The following is an 18,085-nucleotide window of genomic DNA, read 5'->3' on the forward strand; positions in this document are numbered from 1 at the left end:
ACAGCAGATACCTTGTGTAATTTAGGGGATTTTAAACACAGCTTTGCATTTGGTGTGTCAGGTGTGTTAAGACTATTTTTTTTGACACACAATTCAGCTTAAGTGTGTATTTCTAAGGTTGAAGCATAAAGTTGACATTGAGGCTAACAATAAGGCAAAGCCTGCACTACAGAAATTCATCAGATTTAGCAGCTTGTTCCAGAAGAGTCTCTTAAAATGCCTAAAATTTTGAGTAGAGGTGGATTGGTTGTTGGGTTTTTGTGTAGATTGGGGGGGGGGGGGGCTAACACTTTTGTTTTTTATAAAACCAGAATTACTTTCACGGCTGCTACAAGAAACCCTTCATTCAAATTTTATTTTAGATCCTCTTTGATGCTCTTAACTATGTTTATCCTCATGCATTGTAGGCAGAAATACCAGTGTGAAGTCATGTGTACATTTTTCAAGTGTGTGTGCAGATGTTTTCCCAGAAATGAGCATTTAGAAGACAAGGTAGATAATTGACTCAAAAAAAAAAAAAAAAAAAAAAGACCTAAGAGTTCCTGTGTGCCTCCATATTTTTTCCCCCCACTGTACCCAAGGAAGTAGGGTTTTTTGAGCACTATTATGGATCCTGGATTTGAAAAAAAACTTAAAAGCACTTTTTATTATTACTTGGTAGAATTTAAGTCTTTTTATAATGTAATGTGTATTTACTTAACAAGTGGTCCTTAAAAGCATTGCAGCTTCTCTAGCTTCTCAGTCCTGGGGGTTAAGAAAGGAGGGCCTGTGTCAATGTGTGTGCGCGTGTGTGTACGTACCACTGGCAGGTGTGAAGGGTCTGCTGTGAATAGGCTGGTCATGGTAGTACTCCTTTTCATTCCCAGTTGCTAATGCAGTAGCTAGACATTCAATACTTTTGTTAAGTTCTTTTTCCCTTTGAGCAGTTTCTATAGCTGTCAACTAATATTATGATATTTTAAATAAAAAATGGAGTTTATGAAAAGCAATCCATCTGATCCCGAAACAGAGGTTTGTCATTTCTGTGTTGTCACTCCCTGGTTTTTGTGGTTTTTTTGGTTTTTTTTTTCCTCATATGTGTGGAATTATTGAAATACCTCTTTTAATACTGAAAAATGTGCTGTCTTCTCTATAAGCAGATGAATTCTGCAGCTACAGACTAGCTTTATATTTTAGTTCATCAAACACCACAGGCTTCTACTTAGCTTGTCATGTGACTGTTCTGATGTCCGTGGAATCACTTGTGTGATTTAAATTTAAATGTCTGTGACTGGAGGACTGAAGCCTTTTTTTGGTATGACAGGAGTGAAGCTCATAAGTAAGCACAGTAGAATATATAGAACATAAGTGAGTCAGTAAGAAGTCACTGTGATTAATCCTTTTTGGTATTATTACTTGCTTCTGCCTGTTGTCTTTAGTACTTGCTATTTTTCAGTAAGACCATGATTTACTTGTTTGTTTTTTGTATTACGTGCTAGTGGATTCTTTGAGGGGAAAAATACCAAACAAAACCCAAAAAACCAACACCCTCCTCCATTGTGACTGTTTCATTTTGTAGCCCTACACACTTAAGTGGGCAAGAATCAGGATTTAAAAGCTCAGTGATAGTACATATTGTTACTTAGGAAGATGGCACTTCATGAACAAGAGAGAGCAGAGGCAGGTAGAAGTTGGGGAGTAACAGACAGAAACAGAGCATGTATAATGGGTTGTACACATGGTGACCCATAATGTGTCTGATCTCTCATAGTCCAGTCATGTATGTGTCTAAGAGGAAAAAAGTTGGGAGTTGGAGTCAAAGGGGAGCTGTTGCTATAAGGTTCTTGGTGGGAGGGGGGGGGGAGGGCACAGAAATTTGGGGAATCTCAAACATCTATTACCACAACACACTTCCTTCAATTCACTGTGCTAAACAATTTTTTCATGTTCTAACTGAATGATGGGTAAGGGCTACAAAACAAAGTCTCTGTGAAGATATTTGACTGAAATTTTAGAATGACAAAAAAAAATGCAATTGATCCACTTAAAGGACAATCTTTTCTTGTATACCTCATTTAAACATTTTATTATTCTTGTATTTTTTAAGGAAGCTGTCATCCTGAGTTTATTACATCAATAAATAGTTAGATGCAGGATAAGCTCATATTTTATTTATGGAATTGGAACATACTTTAGAATATTTTCATTTATTTCAGTGCCATCAGGTTAACCTGAAATGTAAAAATGATGCTGTGTCTGAGTGAGGAAACTGTGGTGAATGTTTTACCAAAAAAAGTCTTTGCTGTAATTTTTCAGGAGATGTTTTCAGAAGAGTTGCTGGTATCAAGTAAGAGATTTCAAAAGACACTGCAGCTGAAATTTTTGACCCATGATTCACTTGGCTAGTACTTAACGTGTTTGGCCTTTGTTCTTTTTGGTTTTTTCCCTCTTTCAACATATTCACAAACAGCAGTGAATTCACCCTGAAAGATTCTGTTTTCTTCTTCTAAGCAGAAGCTACTGGGAATACTTTGAATTCTGTACTAAGCATTTTAATCAGTTTTAATTTTATAATTGTTTTGTACGGCTAACATACACTCTTTCCCTCCCTCCTCCCTCCGTCTTTTCTGTCACAGAACTTCTCCATAGGGGAGTAACCTCAATAAGTAATCTTGAAGGTTGGGTGGGACACCCTTTGGACCCCATTGGCACCCTCTTCAGTAGCCTCATGGAAGCCTGCAGGGTGGATGATGAGAGCTTCCATGGATTCTCAGACTTCACGGGTAAGACCAAGCAAAGGGAGCAGTCTTCCATGTGTTTGTTTACCAGAGGCATTTTTCTATCTTGCCTTTCTGAGCCAGCTTCAAAGCCAGTGTTTTTATAGTATAAGAACTCACATGTACATTCCTTAAGAGAACAGAAGGGAGAGAAAATGTTTAAAGTAAAATACGAAAGCACTAAAAAAAATACCAGTTACTCATTCTTGAAGACAATTCTGTATTTCGTACTTGAAATAAAACTAAGACTTTATAGCAGCAGCCCTCTCTACATATGTTGCTGTGTTCTCTCTCTGAGAAATTGCAGAAAATCACAGGATCACAGAATTGATGCAATTGGAAGACACCTCTGGAGATAATCTAGTACATGTATTCTTACTCAGAGCTGGGTGGCATAGAGCAGATTGCCCAGGGCTGTCCAGATGGGTTTTGAATAACTCCAAGAAAGAACCCTGTACAGCCTCTTTGGGCAACCTCTTGCATTGTTCAACAGCCCTCACAATAGAAAAGTGTTTTCTTATGCTCAGATGGAATTTCCTGTATTTCAGTTTGTGCCCATTGCCTCTTGTCCTGTCACAGGATACCACTGAGAAGAGTCTGGCACTGTCTTCTTTACATTCCCCCATCAGATATTTATACATTTTGGTAAGATCCTCCTGAGCCTTCTCTTTTCCAGGCTAAATAATCCCACCTGTCATCTCACTCTTGTTACGTGAGAGATGCTGCATTTTTTTAATCAACTTTATGGCCCTGCATTAGATCTGCTCCCGTATGTTCATGTGCTGGGGAGCCCACAGCTGCACATGGTGCTCCAGGTGTGGGCTCACCAGTGCTGAGGAGAGGGAAAGGATCACCTCCCTCAGCCTGCTGGCAGCCCTCCCCCAAATGCAGCCCAGGACGTTACTGGACTTACAAGTGTACATAGTGTACTTCAAATTGATGACAGAACACTTAAAATTGAGCACGTATATGATCTATAATGATACAAGTTGCAGTGTTGCGGTATTGCTACGTGATTTAGGATAGGATGTGTATGCCCATTTTAATTTCAGTATTTGATTCCCAGGAGCTTAACTGATTAATTCTTTATTCTCAGTCTCTTTCCACCTCTGCAGTAGCTTCTTACCACCTCCTGTGTGGACAGGAACTGTGGATTCATCCCTCTACCTGCAGCTTTTTTGTAGAAGACAGAAGTGCATTACTGATGAACTATCAGCAACCTTCTCAGGGCTTTGCCTCAAAACTCCTTTTATTCAACTAGATTGTCTGTAATAAATTTCTAACCCCATATCCACTGATTCTGGAAGAACCTCTAAATTAAAAGAAATCAGAAGTCAGATTCTTCACAATTATGTATATAAAAACCAAAACAACAAATCAATCCCATGAAATACAAAGTGTGTTTTGAAAAGTAACTTTGTCCTGTGCATGCTTATGCAGTGTACCAAATGCATTCAGGCTCTCCATTTGCTGCAGTTGTCCATCTCCTTACATCTGTCCATTATAAGTTTTTGTTCCCAAGTTACACTGTAAACTGCCACAGGTTGAAATAACATTTTGTGAAATGGTGTGTCTGTGAAGTGCCAGATGAATTGGTAGTACTCTTTAAAGCAATTTGGGGCTTAGTCTGTGTGGAATTTACATGTAATCTTTACCAAAAGTAAGATTTCTGGTGTTAATAATAGACATTTTTATCATATATACAACTGTAACAAATAAATAAACCTGAAAAAGAGCACTAGCAAACAAGGGATGTTTTAAAGTTGCGGAGTTCTCAGGGCTATGGTATTTGCATAGTCTTGATAGCTTCAACTCAAATCTATGCAGGTGTATAAGCACCTTTCCCTTCCCCTTACACATACAGAAATGAGTGGAGGAAAAAAAAATCAAAAGGAATCTTCCAATTTTGGCCTCATTAACACACAGATGGAGAAACTACCTTTCTCTAAATTGTGCAGTTTAAAAATGAAAACTTTTATTATTACTTGAGTGGGTTATTTAAAACTTAATTGCTTTGTGTATTTCTGCCATGTGGAATTGGATGGGATATTTTAAATGGGGTTGTTGGATTTTGAGATTGTGCTAGTAATTTAAATAATTTTAAAAACTTAATACTAACAGAGGAAGCACTTCTTCATGTTGTGGATTATGGGTTAGAATGATTTGATGTGTTTTTCTTTCTGCTTCATTCCTTACAGAGAACATGGGGCAATGCAAATCTCTGGAGTACCAGCACCTGCCTGCACACAAGTTCTTAGAAGAAGGGGAATCTTATTTAACGCTGGCTGTGGAAGTAGCATTGATAGGGCTGGGACAGCAACGAATAATGCCAGATGGCTTGTATGCACAAGAGAAGGTTTGTCGAAATGAGGAGCAGCTCATTTCTAAGCTACTGGAAATTGAATTGGATGATACTCTGGTGAAGATTTTTCGAAAACAAGCAGTCTTCCTATTAGAAGGTAGCTCAATATATATAGATGCTAACTGCTTCTTAAACTCTCTTCACTTACACAAGCACAGAACTAGTATTCATGTGGAAACTACCTTATGTACTTCAGATGTTTCTTTGATGGTGTTTTGTTTCCAATCTCTTATGAAAATCAAACACACTTCAGAAATGATGTGACTGTAGAGATAAGGCATCTATTGACCTATAAGCCTTTTTTTTTAATGTTGATTACATTTTGTTATTTAGATTTGTTGCTTGTCATAATCTCAGTATCCTGATTATACAACCCAGGCTCACAATTAAATAGTATAGGCAATTCTCAGGTAGCAAAATTTTGAGTGTTCTTGTGTCCTGAAAAAGGGACCAGCAGCTTTGTAAATGCGTGAAGATTTTTACCTCCGTTCTGAAGTGAAAACCTCAAAATTAACTTAAAATTGCTGGGACAGAAGTGTAACACTTTATTTGCAGCAATTTGGAAAATTGCTTGCCTGTGAAGTTTGTATCATATGTGAAAATTGAAATATGTGGTCAAATATTGAGGCTTAAGGTCTGGTCTCATGTCATGGTTTAACTGCAGCTGGCAACTCAGTGCCACACAGCCACTTACTTGCTCCCCGCTTCTGCTGTTGGGATGGGGAGGAAAAAGGTGTAAAACTAATGGGTAGAGAACAATTTAATAAATGAAATAAAGTAATAATAACAACAACAATTGTAGTGAAAAGTATAAAGACGGGAATGAAACCCAAGGGGGGGAAAAAGTGATACACATTACAGTTGCTCACCACCCTCTCACTGATGCCCAGCCAGTCCCCGAGCAGTGATTAGTGGCCCCCAGCCAACTCCCTCCAGTTTATATACTGGGCGTGACGTTCTATGGTACGGAACATCCCTTTGGCCAGTTCAGGCCAGCTGTCCTGGCTCTGCTCCCTCCCAGGTTCTTGTGCACTGCCTCATTGGCACAGCATGGAAAACTTGCAAAATCCTTGATTTGGAGTTAGCACTACTTAACAACAACTAAAACATCAGTGTGTTATCAACATTAGTCTCATATTAAATCCAAACCACAGCATTGTACCAGATGCTAAGAAGAAAATCAACTGTATCCCATCAAAACGGGGACGTTTTGTGACTGAATCTTGACCAAGATAATTTGTGTTTGGGAATTAGCTGGTGTGTTGCAATAAAATCTGTATGAAGAAGTGCATGCTTTTGCCTTAGCCTTTTTTAAAAGGCTGGACATGCTCAGAGAGTAGTCTCATGCATTCTGAGGTTGTCTTTCTGTTTTTTGGTTTTTTAAATGGAAGAGAAAGTTCAGAGTAGACAATTAGCCAAAGGTATGGTTCAAGCTTTTGAGTGCTTGCTCAAGGGATGGTGAAGTGTGTGGTTCTGCTCTAGGTAAGTTGTGAAGACAGTTACACAGCAGTCAGGTTTTGCTTTTTTTTTCTGTAAGACGTTTGTCTTTTAAAACTTCCTGTTTAATGGAAGAGGTACAGTATGTTGTTTAGGGTTCTCAGTTCTGAGTCACTGTTTTTGCCCAGATCTTTAAAGCCTTTGGGTACCTACTAATGGTGCCATTTGAAACTGCAGAGAAGCTGCACCATGGAGAGAGTTTCCATTATGATGTGGCTGTACTGCTGCTTTATGACTTTTGGACAAGAGCAGCTGCTCAGTGGATCCAGCTATTAACCACCATACAGGGATCCTATAGATTAAAAAAATCAATTTGCTGCATCTATTTACTGCTAAGGATGCTTTATGAGGAAATGGCAGGATTTCTCTAAAGTGTTCTCTGATAATTCTAGTTCACTACTTTGATCACTGAAATTCTTTTAATGCTTTCTTACAGTAGTAAGTGATCATAGCAGGAAATCTGCTAATATAACTACTCACAAAATTGTTGTGATGAGCAGTGTGCAATGATGGTCTTGTATTGCTGTGGGCTGAGAAATCTGGCTTTCCTGCAGTAACTTCAGTTTGCTTCAGGTCAGGCAGAAACTGGCAGCTCACATGGAGGAAAAACTGTGCAGTGATTTAAGGTGCTAATCATAAATTGTGTTTTTATGGTTAAAGTTCTGTAGATACAATAAAGTTTAATCCAATATTAAGCTGATTTCTGTGCTGTTAATGCAGATTAATGCATGCTGTATGTAGCTACCATTCAAGTGCGTGGGAAAGCAGAAAGTAAGACTGTTTTGCAAGAACTGTTACAATTTTTTGATTGACTGCTAAGTTAATGGCAGAATATATTTTCCTATAAATGCTTTGTCATGTGTTCTTCATGTCCTAACTGAGTTTTTAACTGGACTACCAACTGGCAAATATACAGGAAATGGCTTCTTTCATTGAAGCAATGCCATCTAGTTTTGAATGGTTTTCAACTTCGTTTTAAATTGAGACAGGCTGTCACCTACTAAATCTTCATTGACGTTTCCTTTGTAATCAATCCCAGTCTTCAGAATTGCCCACCTATGGAGCTCAGAATTTTTTCATGCCTAGTGATTTTTATCTTGGCACATTGTGCTGAGGCAGCAGTCAGAAAAACATTGCTGAAACAGCTTGGTGGTTTCTCCTTATCTGCTTCTCATCTGCTTTGCTGTAGGGATGGCTATATTGGTTGAAACACTGCTGGAAGCAGTTTAAATGGCACATGTGACACTGCAGTGAAGAAGTGTGCTTGTACAGCCATTTGTTCATCCAAGTGTGGTGTATTCTGTAGTAGAAGCAGTAGTAACTTCTAGGACTGCTGGCTGCTCTCTGTGCCATAATAGTCCAGTAATACTTAACGTAAGATTCTTATTTTGTACATGTGATCTTGCAACATGTAATGCCTGAACCTCTAGTTTCTGGAGTCAGAAGCTGTTTGGTGCAGTTTTTCTACTAACAGGAAAAACAGTCTTGAGATGGCATGAAAAATGTAAAAATGGGATTCACATGCACTGTTAACATTCAGAACTCGGGAAGGAAATATTTGTGTTTAACTTTGTTGTTGTCAATCCTGACACTGTTGTTGTGAAGTTGAAATACTGCTCAGACTGCACTGAGTGTGAGCAAAATCCCATTGCCTCAACAATGGGGGTTGTTTTCCCACAACAAAGATAGTTTTTAAGATCATGTGGCTGTAATGGACTAACAAAATCAACATTGGTGCAAGGTCTGACTTAGTCTTCTCTGGAGACTTGAGTCCAGACTAAATCGTTATTTAAATCTCATGTCAGGTGAGACATTAATAGGGATCCAGTACTGTTGTGGTGATTGGTCATGTGACTTCTGTTAAAGGTGCATGGTTTTCCACTCTAACTACTCTTCTTTTTTTGTTGTTGTTTGGTTTTTTGTTTGTTTTTTGTTTTCTGGTGGATTTGTGATAAAGCAGTCACAGACCAACAGGGTGCATAGGGATTCATGTGCACAATGTAACGATGTGGAGGCAAAGCTAGGATTATCACTTTCTACTTGTGCATACCATAGGCTTGCTGAATGAGCCCCATGGAGCACTGGAGCCACTCTGTCATTTGTATGCACATTGGCAGTGTGTCTAGTACTGTACAATTTGCGGTCTGTCTTACTGTCTCAAAGAATATGTGGTATTTAATATATCTGTAATACATTGTATATATGTGATATCTGTATAAAATATTTCACATAAAATAGCAATATAACTTGAACTTTTATACGGCAGACTGTCTCTGAATACCATTTCTAACTGAAGGTATAGTGAATGTTTTTAAAGGTCCTGAAGTTGGGGTTTAGTAGTATGTAAAGACTGACATTCTCTTTCTCTTTCCTGCAGCTGGACCATATAGTGGTTTAGGTGAAGTCATCCATCGAGAGAGTGTTCCAATGCACACATTTGCCAAGTATCTCTTCACCTCTCTCCTACCTCATGATGCTGAATTGGCATACAAAACTGCACTGAGAGCCATGCGGTATGTATTCACAAATTATCTAGAAAGAGCACAAGTAGAGGCTGGGAAAAGGGGGAAAAAGCTTGGTAATCAAGACCTAGTCTTTTTTTCTAAAAGAAGCATTCTTCCCTTTCAGGAGAAATTATTTTGCTTCTGTGATCTGTAAAAAGCAATTGATGCCTGTAGTAACTACAGTATAACTTGTACAGTCAGTGTTTAGCTACAACTGTAAAACAGCATTCTCTACTACAGATTTCTCTAGAGTCCCAGTCTTGGGTTTTGTGTTACATGACAGCTTTAGCACATGTATTCTCACCCATGTGGTTTGTGTGTGTGATGGTATTGGTGATAAAATGGTGTAAGAGTTGTCTTACCAGCAGTCTTAGGATCATCTGCTGCTTAGCCTGTTTGGTAGGACTATTTGTTCCACTTGCCTTTTTATAAACTAACTCTCAATGATAGATTTGAAACCGTATAATGTGGTCTGAGCCAGTACTTCTTTCGTCTGCTTCATAACAAAGCAGTCTTGTCCACTTCTGGGTGAATGTTGGAATTTAAAGGGCATATGTTGTATGACAACATAATGTGTGACTTGCATTCTGTTTGTCTTCAGTCATGAGGAAGATGATGTTTCTCGGGGACTGCTCAGTGTGTGCTAGCTTAATCTCAAGGCAGGCCAGATTGGTAATGGTGGCTAAGAAAAGCCCTCTGAAGGAAACGTGAAGGGCTTAAATGATCAGTGATAATTCTGTTGTCTCCATACAATGCAGGGAAGAAACTGGTCCCATTTGAATTGTCTAGTCACTGTCAGGAACCTTGTTGCTGATGCTTGACAAAGGAATAGCCACAACTGAATACTAAGAGCAATCAAGTCCCAGATACTTAAAAAATAATAACAAAAATAAAAAAAAAGTGTTGGGTTTTCCTGGTCATTATGATCAAGAATGATTGCACTGTAATTGAAGGACACACTACCCATATAAGTAGTATTTAACGTCATCAGACAGGTTGTGTTCTAGTGGTTTGGAGGTGTGTATTCTGGAGCTAGTTTCTCCAAAAAGCTAAATGAGGAGAAAATAATTCTGTGTTCAAAGCACTGAGTGGGAGGGTATGCATAAGAATAAAACATAGCTACTATTGGGTCAGGCCAAAGCCCTGTTTGGTTTTTTGCTTCCAGGGGTGTCTAGTAATGAACGCTGAGGACAGAGTCTGAGAGATACGAAGAGTGACCTTGCATACCTGCTGTTTATGGTTAGCATTTTAGGAAATAGATTGAGAAGACAAAAGTGCATTACTGATGAACTGTTGAGAACATTGAAATATATGATCAGTAAGCTGTCTGGCCTATCTAGGTACTCCCTCTTGTATCACAAGTGCATCAATAACCCTGGTCATACCACATCAGCAAGATAGTTCACAATGTGGTGGATGACCTTTTTGTCTGGTTGGTTTTTTGGTGAGGTTTGGGGGTTTTTTGTTTGCTTTTTTGCTTGATTGTTTTTTCTAGGCGAAAAGGTCAGTTTTACAAAGTAGACTTGTGTCCTTGTATTTATGTTCAGTTACTACCTTAAAGTGTTCCACAAGTGTTTGTGGGGACTTTTTCTTCTTAAACTAAACTACTGAAAGGCTGGAATAGACATCCAGCAGCACTTTGCACAGTACACTGAACGCTTCAGTGAATGTGATGGCAGCATGCCATGCCTTTTGAATGAGGATTTGGGCTTTCCCCAGAAACCGATCATAACTGAAAACTTCTTTTCTGGAAGTTTCCTTTCTCAACTGGAAAATGAAACAAGAGTGTGAAAGATCCAAATGATGAAATCCTCAGTCAGGTATGGGGAGCTCCAGCCATCTTTTGGTATGAAGCTGTCATCTCAGCCAAAGATGTTACTTCTCAAACAGATCAGTTTAAGGAAAATTGTCTGTTTCCATTTGGTAAAATCACAGGAGACATCACCGTAATCGTGGCTGTTCTCCATAGCCCTTTTGTCATTGCTTTATAAGACAGGTGAGCGTTCAGCCCTAGAAAATAACCATTCTTTCTGTATTTTGATATTTTGCTCTCTTCAGAAATATGGACTGGGATCTTGAACTGTGGTGAAGGCAGGTTTAGATACTTTATATTCCATGTCTGTCTGCATTCCTCAGCACTTCCCAAATTCTTTTGAAGAAGGTTGGTTACTCTTTCCATTTGCACCGAAGTGATAGTTCAGTGTATGAAGGACTCCCAGTACAAACCAAATGGAAAAATAACCTGTTGCTGCCTTGAGGGAGGAAGAAGAAAGCAAACATGAAGATTGAATGTCTGTCTCCTGGTTATGAGTTTGAATGGATCAACTGAAGAGGAAAAATGGAGCATGTTTTCTTCCATGGCAGGGAGGAAGTAGCTGTTGCAAGGACAAAAATCTCATGTAGAAAATAGTGAAGGTATTTTGTAGAATTCTGTGCAGTTGCTAATGATTTTAGAAGTGGAGCATATTTCTTTATTCACTTGAACATTCATTAAAGAAGTTAACTTCCCCAGGCTCTAGCTGCTTGCTCTCCAGATACAAGTGTTTAGTGTCAGTCTGCACAGGTCAATGACCTATGGTGGCAGCCCTGGAGTGTTTTACTTTCCTGTATTCAAAATCATCTGTTGCTGTTTCATTTTTTTAATCCCATTTTAGTGGGTGGAACACTAGTATGAGATCAGTGGAAGCTGACCATAAAGCCTTTCATGCATTACACCTCAGGTCTTGCAAGGACAGGGTTGTGCTGTCCTTGATGGTCACTTCTGTCTGCGGTTCTCTGCTTGCAACACTGAAAAAGAGAAAGTGGAGCCTTGGAGAACGTGAATCTCCTATGACCTAGTTGACTGCTCACTTGGAATCTGAATTTGAAGTTTGGCTTCGTTTGGCTGATCCCTTGTTAAGCCTGAATTTCACCCATGCTTCGAGTGCCAGACTTTAATGGTGTTGTTCAATCACAAGGTAGCTTTGCTGAAACCTAGCTAAATAATTGATATTTGAAAGGAGGGGGGAAAGTGAAGAATGCTAAATCTGCTTGTGCTTGTTCTGATGTTCCCTAATCTTGCCAAAATTCCATGAAAGCCACCAATTCACAGCAGCAGTTATTTTCACAGCAAAAGAATATAGAAACTGGCAATGAAATTCAAAAGTTATAAAAGATTTCCCCAAAAGAGTCTCTCTTTCATGCTTTGTCTATTTACTGTTGCTCATAACCTAATAATCCCTTTTTGTGTTAGGTAGTTGGGATTTTTACTGTTGTTTGAAACTGTCTGATAATACATCTTTCACCCCACTCTCTCTTCTTGGAAAAAATCAGCTGAAGAGGTTTTACGTGTTTATGTATGTAAAGCAATATAGAGAAGTGTCTCAGTGGTACTAGGGAAGAGATTAGACTTTTGATACAAATCAAAAGTGAAGTCTTTATATTCATATTAGCATGCATATACATGCATCTGAAAATGTTAATGTAACTGCTAAAAGTTATTTTCATGGTGTGTTGTATTTATATGTGCCTGCTAGATACACTCCTGTATATTCAAGATTACCTTTCTCAGGGAATTCTTAAAGATACTGTCATAGGCTTCAGGAACCTGCGGACAAGTGATGGAATTTAAAACTATATTACTGCGAAAAGAGGGCACGCAGTCCAGTCACCTGAAGAACTTAAGTATTTAAGTGCAAGAAATGGTAACATGTTTAAATAAGCTTATTTCATAAGAAATATTCTATCACACAAAACTACAATGCATTGGATTTTCAATATTCAATAGTTGCAATTTATTGACAAGAGAGATCCAGTTTCCTTTGGCCTCCCAGATGTCTCCCTGCTAGAAAATCACTTGCAGATGAAAGCTGGTAGAAACAGAACTCAGTCAACTCTGATCAAGGACCTTAGTACCAGAAAGGCTTTTCTTCTGGACATTGCCTTACCTATCATTTGATGTCTTATTAACCATTCATGTCCTGTAATTATGCTTTATTGTATTGAATAAAAATGCCTGGGTTTTTTTCCACACCTAGTTTTGGCACTGGCCTTTTATTTTAAGGGCCATCAGCTGAGTCTCTGTTGTGGGCTGTCACTTGTGTTCTAGTAGTCAACAACAAACATGTTAATCTGAATTTTCTCAATATGATTCCACTTGGTGGATAAGGCTGTTGTAGATTGACACATACTCAAAGAAACTTGCTTCAGGATTAGAAAACAGAGTTTGAAAAGTAATTTTAAAGGTACTGTCACTGCTTTTTGAGACCCTAACTTCAGATTATGGTACATTATAAAATGTTGGTAGGTGAAAGTTTAAGGACTTTAAAAAGTAGTCGTAGTTGAAACGCAAAATGTCTCTTTTGGGCATAAATTCATGTCTGAATTTATTGCAAGCTGAAAATCTGAATGACTTATTGAATATCCCTCTCCTTTACTTTCATCATTTGTAAGTGAAGAAAGTATGTTCCAAATACTGAAAAATATTTACATGTTCTCAGTACAGTGGAGAACTACTGCACTTTCCTTCCTGAGGGCTGTGTTTAAAGACTGAAACAAGGCAGGGAGAAAAACTTCAGCTCTGTGCATGATGCAGAAAGTCTCTGCTGTCTCGACTAATTGGTGGTTTAATTGTTCTGTTAGTTCCTGCAGATGCCCACTGGTGTAGGCAAGTTTGGCAAATGGACTTCTGAGATTCCCCAAGAAGAGGTGGTTTTCCAACCTTTTTTTTTTATAATCAAAAAGGCACATTTCATAAACACATTCAAGTGTTCTTGCAGTTTTAGTTTTGCTCATGAGTAACCTAATGTATAACAATTTAATGAAAGAGGATTTCTTCCTTATTTCAGGTTGCTAGTATTGGAATCTTCAGCTCCTTCAGGAGACATGTCCCGCCCACATCACATTGCATCAGTTGTTCCAAACCGGTATCCCCGCTGGTTCACCCTAAGTCACATTGAATCCCAGCAATGTGAGCTGGCATCAACGATGCTAACAGCAGCCAAAGGTACATTATTGTCAGCTATGTACTCAACTAAATGTATGCTTTTAATATTGCATGGAGTAAACAGATGATAAAATTTGTGTTTAGGAATCCAAATTGCATTCTGACAGGAGCTTGAAATAGGTACAACAAACTGAACTGGCTTAAACCTTTCACTTAATTTTCTAGCAAAGTAGTTAAGCTAGCTACATCGTAGCCAGATGAGCTTGATTTGAGACTGATGTGACAGCTTTTTGTTCTTCTGACACACAACATAGACTGTGAGACCCAGGAGTGGACAAATCACTTCTAAAATTCACAAATTTGGATGACTTTTGGCCACGTACTGCACTAACACCATCAGACACTAGAGGAGTTTGTGCTGTTTTTTACCTTTCATTCATATGTGATTTAATTACGGAGAATTTCTGAAAACAAAGTGTGTATAACTGAAACGTCATACTATTGCATAGTAACGGCAGGCTCGATTGCAGTGCATCTGCGGATGTTTTGGGAGCTTGTTCCGTTTTGGTGATTCTCTTTACACCTTGCAGGTGATGTTCGGAGGTTGGAAACAGTGTTAGAATCCATCCAGAAAAATATCCACTCCTCATCACACATCTTCAAACTTGCCCAGGATGCATTTAAAATAGCAACACTCATGGACAGCTTGCCAGACATCACTCTTCTGAAAGTGTCTCTGGAGTTGGGCCTTCAGGTATTTCCCTCGTTCATTATTACTACAATAGAAGAAAGGAATTTGACCCAGTGGTGGGTACAGCTTTTAAGCACTGAGGACCATACCCTCTGGGGTCTGTCTGGAGTTCTCAGATTCTGTTTTCTGATACAAAGCTCAATGGACTGGTAAACACAGACCCAGGGTCTTCTGTTCAGGGGTGAGAGAGGACCAGTGCAATGGGTTCACGAGTATATGTAGGACTGGCTAGAAAGCAAAATTACTCTGCTTCTAAAATTACTACTTCTAAATATAGAAATGCACTTTATTTTCTGCATGGCCTTGAGTGGTTTCTTACCATTGCTTCCTTTCCTTTTCCCTAAATGAGATTTAGTGTAGGTACTTGTTGATTTGCTACAGAAAGCCCATAACGACATGCTTCTAAGGCAGACTGTGCTGACAGCAGCTCTCTCACTTCCTTCATCAAAATCCTGTACTCCGCAAGGTGTGGAATGGTCAGGTGTATCAAAATCAGCTTGAGGTATACAAGAACCTTAGATCGGTTTTCAGGCTCTTAGGAGAGACTGCAGTCTAAAAGGAGACAGCCAGGTAGGTTTTAGGTTTCTGGAGTAATATTGCCTGATGCTGATGAGGCTTGGAGTTTACACAGTTCATTTCAACAAAAATAAATTTCTCCATCCCTCTTCAGGGAGTTCTTCAAAAAAACCATGCAAAGATCAGAAAACCATTTATTACTTTGCTTCAGTAAACAAAGCTCCAAAGACTTCTGGGGAAAGGATATTATCCCAGTTGCTTCTCATGCCAAAGAAAGGTACTATTTGCCTGTTCTAGACGTTTAGAAGCTAAAGTCATTAATCAGAAAGCTGAGATCCGTGTGCTTTGTTAGCCTTTTATATTCCCAGGGTTGCTGTGGAATTTTTTTTTTTCACATCTTTGTATGTTTCTGCCTCAAATGTTTGTTTACTTGAAAGATCCTTATGATTGACCTCTGTGCCACCTCCAGGCATTCACCAAGTATCATTTGGTGGTAGCAGCACACTTCGGATGTCACTGTATTCAGTGTCAAAGGCTACCCCTTTGTGGTTGATGGTGTCATCAGAATGTTTTCACTGAGATCTGGTGAAAGAAACGTCACAATCCCATACCTTCTTCTTAGTCCCAGGAATTGGAACAAACTGGTGTAGAACTTGTCCACTGTTTTGTCCCAAGCTTACAAAGGTGTTTTAAGAATCTTAAAGGTAGCTTGCTTTCCAGAAGGAAGATGCATAGCAGTGTTCTGGTAGTAAGTCACTGTGTAGATTTCTGCAGTAAGCGTTGCCTGCAAATACCTTAGTGTCAGCACTGTAGTGACCTACAGGTGCTTCCCCCTTCCCCGCCCTGTCATCTTAATGGCAGTTGGGTTGTCTGTATTCACTGTCTAGTATCTGACTACTTACGACATCTGTGTGCCCTAGGAAATTCTCCCCTCCTGTAGTAAACTGAACAGCAGTGTCCCTGCGGGTATGCTGTTCTGCCTCAGCTACAGCAGTGACAGGTTCGCCTGGCTGGGCTGATGAGGTGATACAAACAATTTCACAACTCTGTCACTGGGGTCTCTGTGGCAGAAAAGCCTCTTACACTACTCCCAAATCTAGAATCTCTGTATGGAGTCCAGGGTTCTTTCTCCCTAAATCCGATGGCAGCTTGTGTTACGTGACTCAGCAGAAGGAAGGCTTTTAAACTGGCTGTGGAAAGAGTCATTGGCATGGCCAAATGGACACGTAGCATCTCAGGGGTATTTCCTTCAGAACTTAACTGGCACAAGCGCTGTAGGATCTGCAGGTACAGGAGGAGCTCCTGTTCCTCTTTGCCTGTTGTACACTACATCAGTGCAAGTAAGTATTACTGCAGACACACGCAGATGGGTACTGCTGGCAGAACTGTTAAGCAAATTAGTGCAGGTGATCACTCAGTGTGTATTTGGCAAGTGGTATCCTTTTCCCCCCAGACCTGTGAATGAATAAATAAATTTATTACTAAAACTCCTTCCAATATGCGTGAAGAAGAGGTTTCATACTGGTGCAACAGTTCATGCTTGGCTGGCCATTTCTTGTATCTCTTACGGGTGGTGAGATCTTCTGTTCCTCTACAAGAAATTGCTATGGAGGTACATCAAGACAAAGTGAAGGTTATTCCATGTGGAAGGGAGCTTGGCTTTCAGATAAGCTACGTAATTCCCAGGGTCCTCTTGTCATTTTCAGACTTCCTGACTTGTTGAGAAGCTTTCTTCAATTGATAGCACAGATAAGATAGATCTTGGACAGATGTGGGGCTCCATTTTAGGAAGAAGGTAGCACAAGAATGTATTGAGTAGAAATGAAATAGGTGCTTGGCTACATGCGCTACAGTATAAATTAACTTTAGCTCCATCTTGGTCAGGACATCAATACATGCTGTGTTTGAAATCCTTGGGGTTTCTATTATGTATAAATGACCCCTCTCCTGCTTCTCTAAGCTTGCCAGTTTAATGAAATGAAAGGAACCCAATTCCAGCGTAGCTTGTCCAGAAACTTTTCCATGTCAAGAAGCTAGGTACAGTCTTGATTTTTTGCTCTTGAGTCAGGACTGTCTAAACTGGAACTATCAATATTCCCACTACATGTGCTGAAGGCTTTTGTGACTGCTGATCCTTTTACAGACAACCACAGTGAGGGAAGTAATCACAGAAGACTTTCAGAGAAGTCATCATTCATACCAGGGTTTTTGGGGGGTTTGGTGTTTTTTAACCTACTTCCCTCCTTCACCAGCAGCAGAATTCAGTCCATAACCCTGTAATCTCTTGGATTCACTCTACTTGGGGGAAGCTGAAAATTCATCATGGATATTGGAAATGTGTTGGCCTTCAACTTGTGTGTGCATCAGTACGGGAATTCATCTGTACTCCTTCCCTTTGGTGGACAGAATGGGACTGATAACTGCACTCCAAAGCCTTTTGACTTGGGGCTGTCTGTTGTTCTTCCAGAAGGACTTAGAGCAAAGGCTGGTTCCATGATTTACCTTAGGCATGTTCTCGTATTTTAAAATGTGTTGGGTTGGTCCTTACAGATCAGTTTGCTTTCTTTCAAAAATGGTGTTCTCCAACCTCGTACTTAGATTACTGTTAGTTAAAATGATGCTGCAATGTCTGAGGCCAACAAAGAAGCTGGTCTTATCCTGTAACTTTGGGATGTACAGCCAGTCACCAGGGTCTCAAGGCAGTAAGGAGGACAGCTTGGAACCACTTATAGTCGCTTATAACCAGACTTCTCAAAGATCATCTGTGCATTTGTG

General features: G+C 39.5%; 1 protein-coding gene across 2 annotated transcripts in view; it reads left to right on the forward strand.

The window, feature by feature from the left end:
* Nucleotides 1-18,085, forward strand: part of ZSWIM6 (zinc finger SWIM-type containing 6) — a 112,490-nt gene that overhangs the window by 88,247 nt on the left and 6,158 nt on the right. For both annotated transcript variants that reach the window (XM_080371523.1, XM_080371524.1), the window contains 5 exons: nt 2,616-2,762; nt 4,955-5,215; nt 8,993-9,128; nt 13,946-14,103; nt 14,634-14,797. In XM_080371523.1, the coding sequence (XP_080227649.1) occupies nt 2,616-2,762; nt 4,955-5,215; nt 8,993-9,128; nt 13,946-14,103; nt 14,634-14,797 (866 nt within the window). The remainder of the gene's footprint in view (nt 1-2,615; nt 2,763-4,954; nt 5,216-8,992; nt 9,129-13,945; nt 14,104-14,633; nt 14,798-18,085) is intronic.

The sequence above is a fragment of the Falco punctatus genome (assembly GCF_963210335.1).
Source record: "Falco punctatus genome assembly, chromosome: Z".
NCBI classification, from domain to species: domain Eukaryota; kingdom Metazoa; phylum Chordata; class Aves; order Falconiformes; family Falconidae; genus Falco; species Falco punctatus.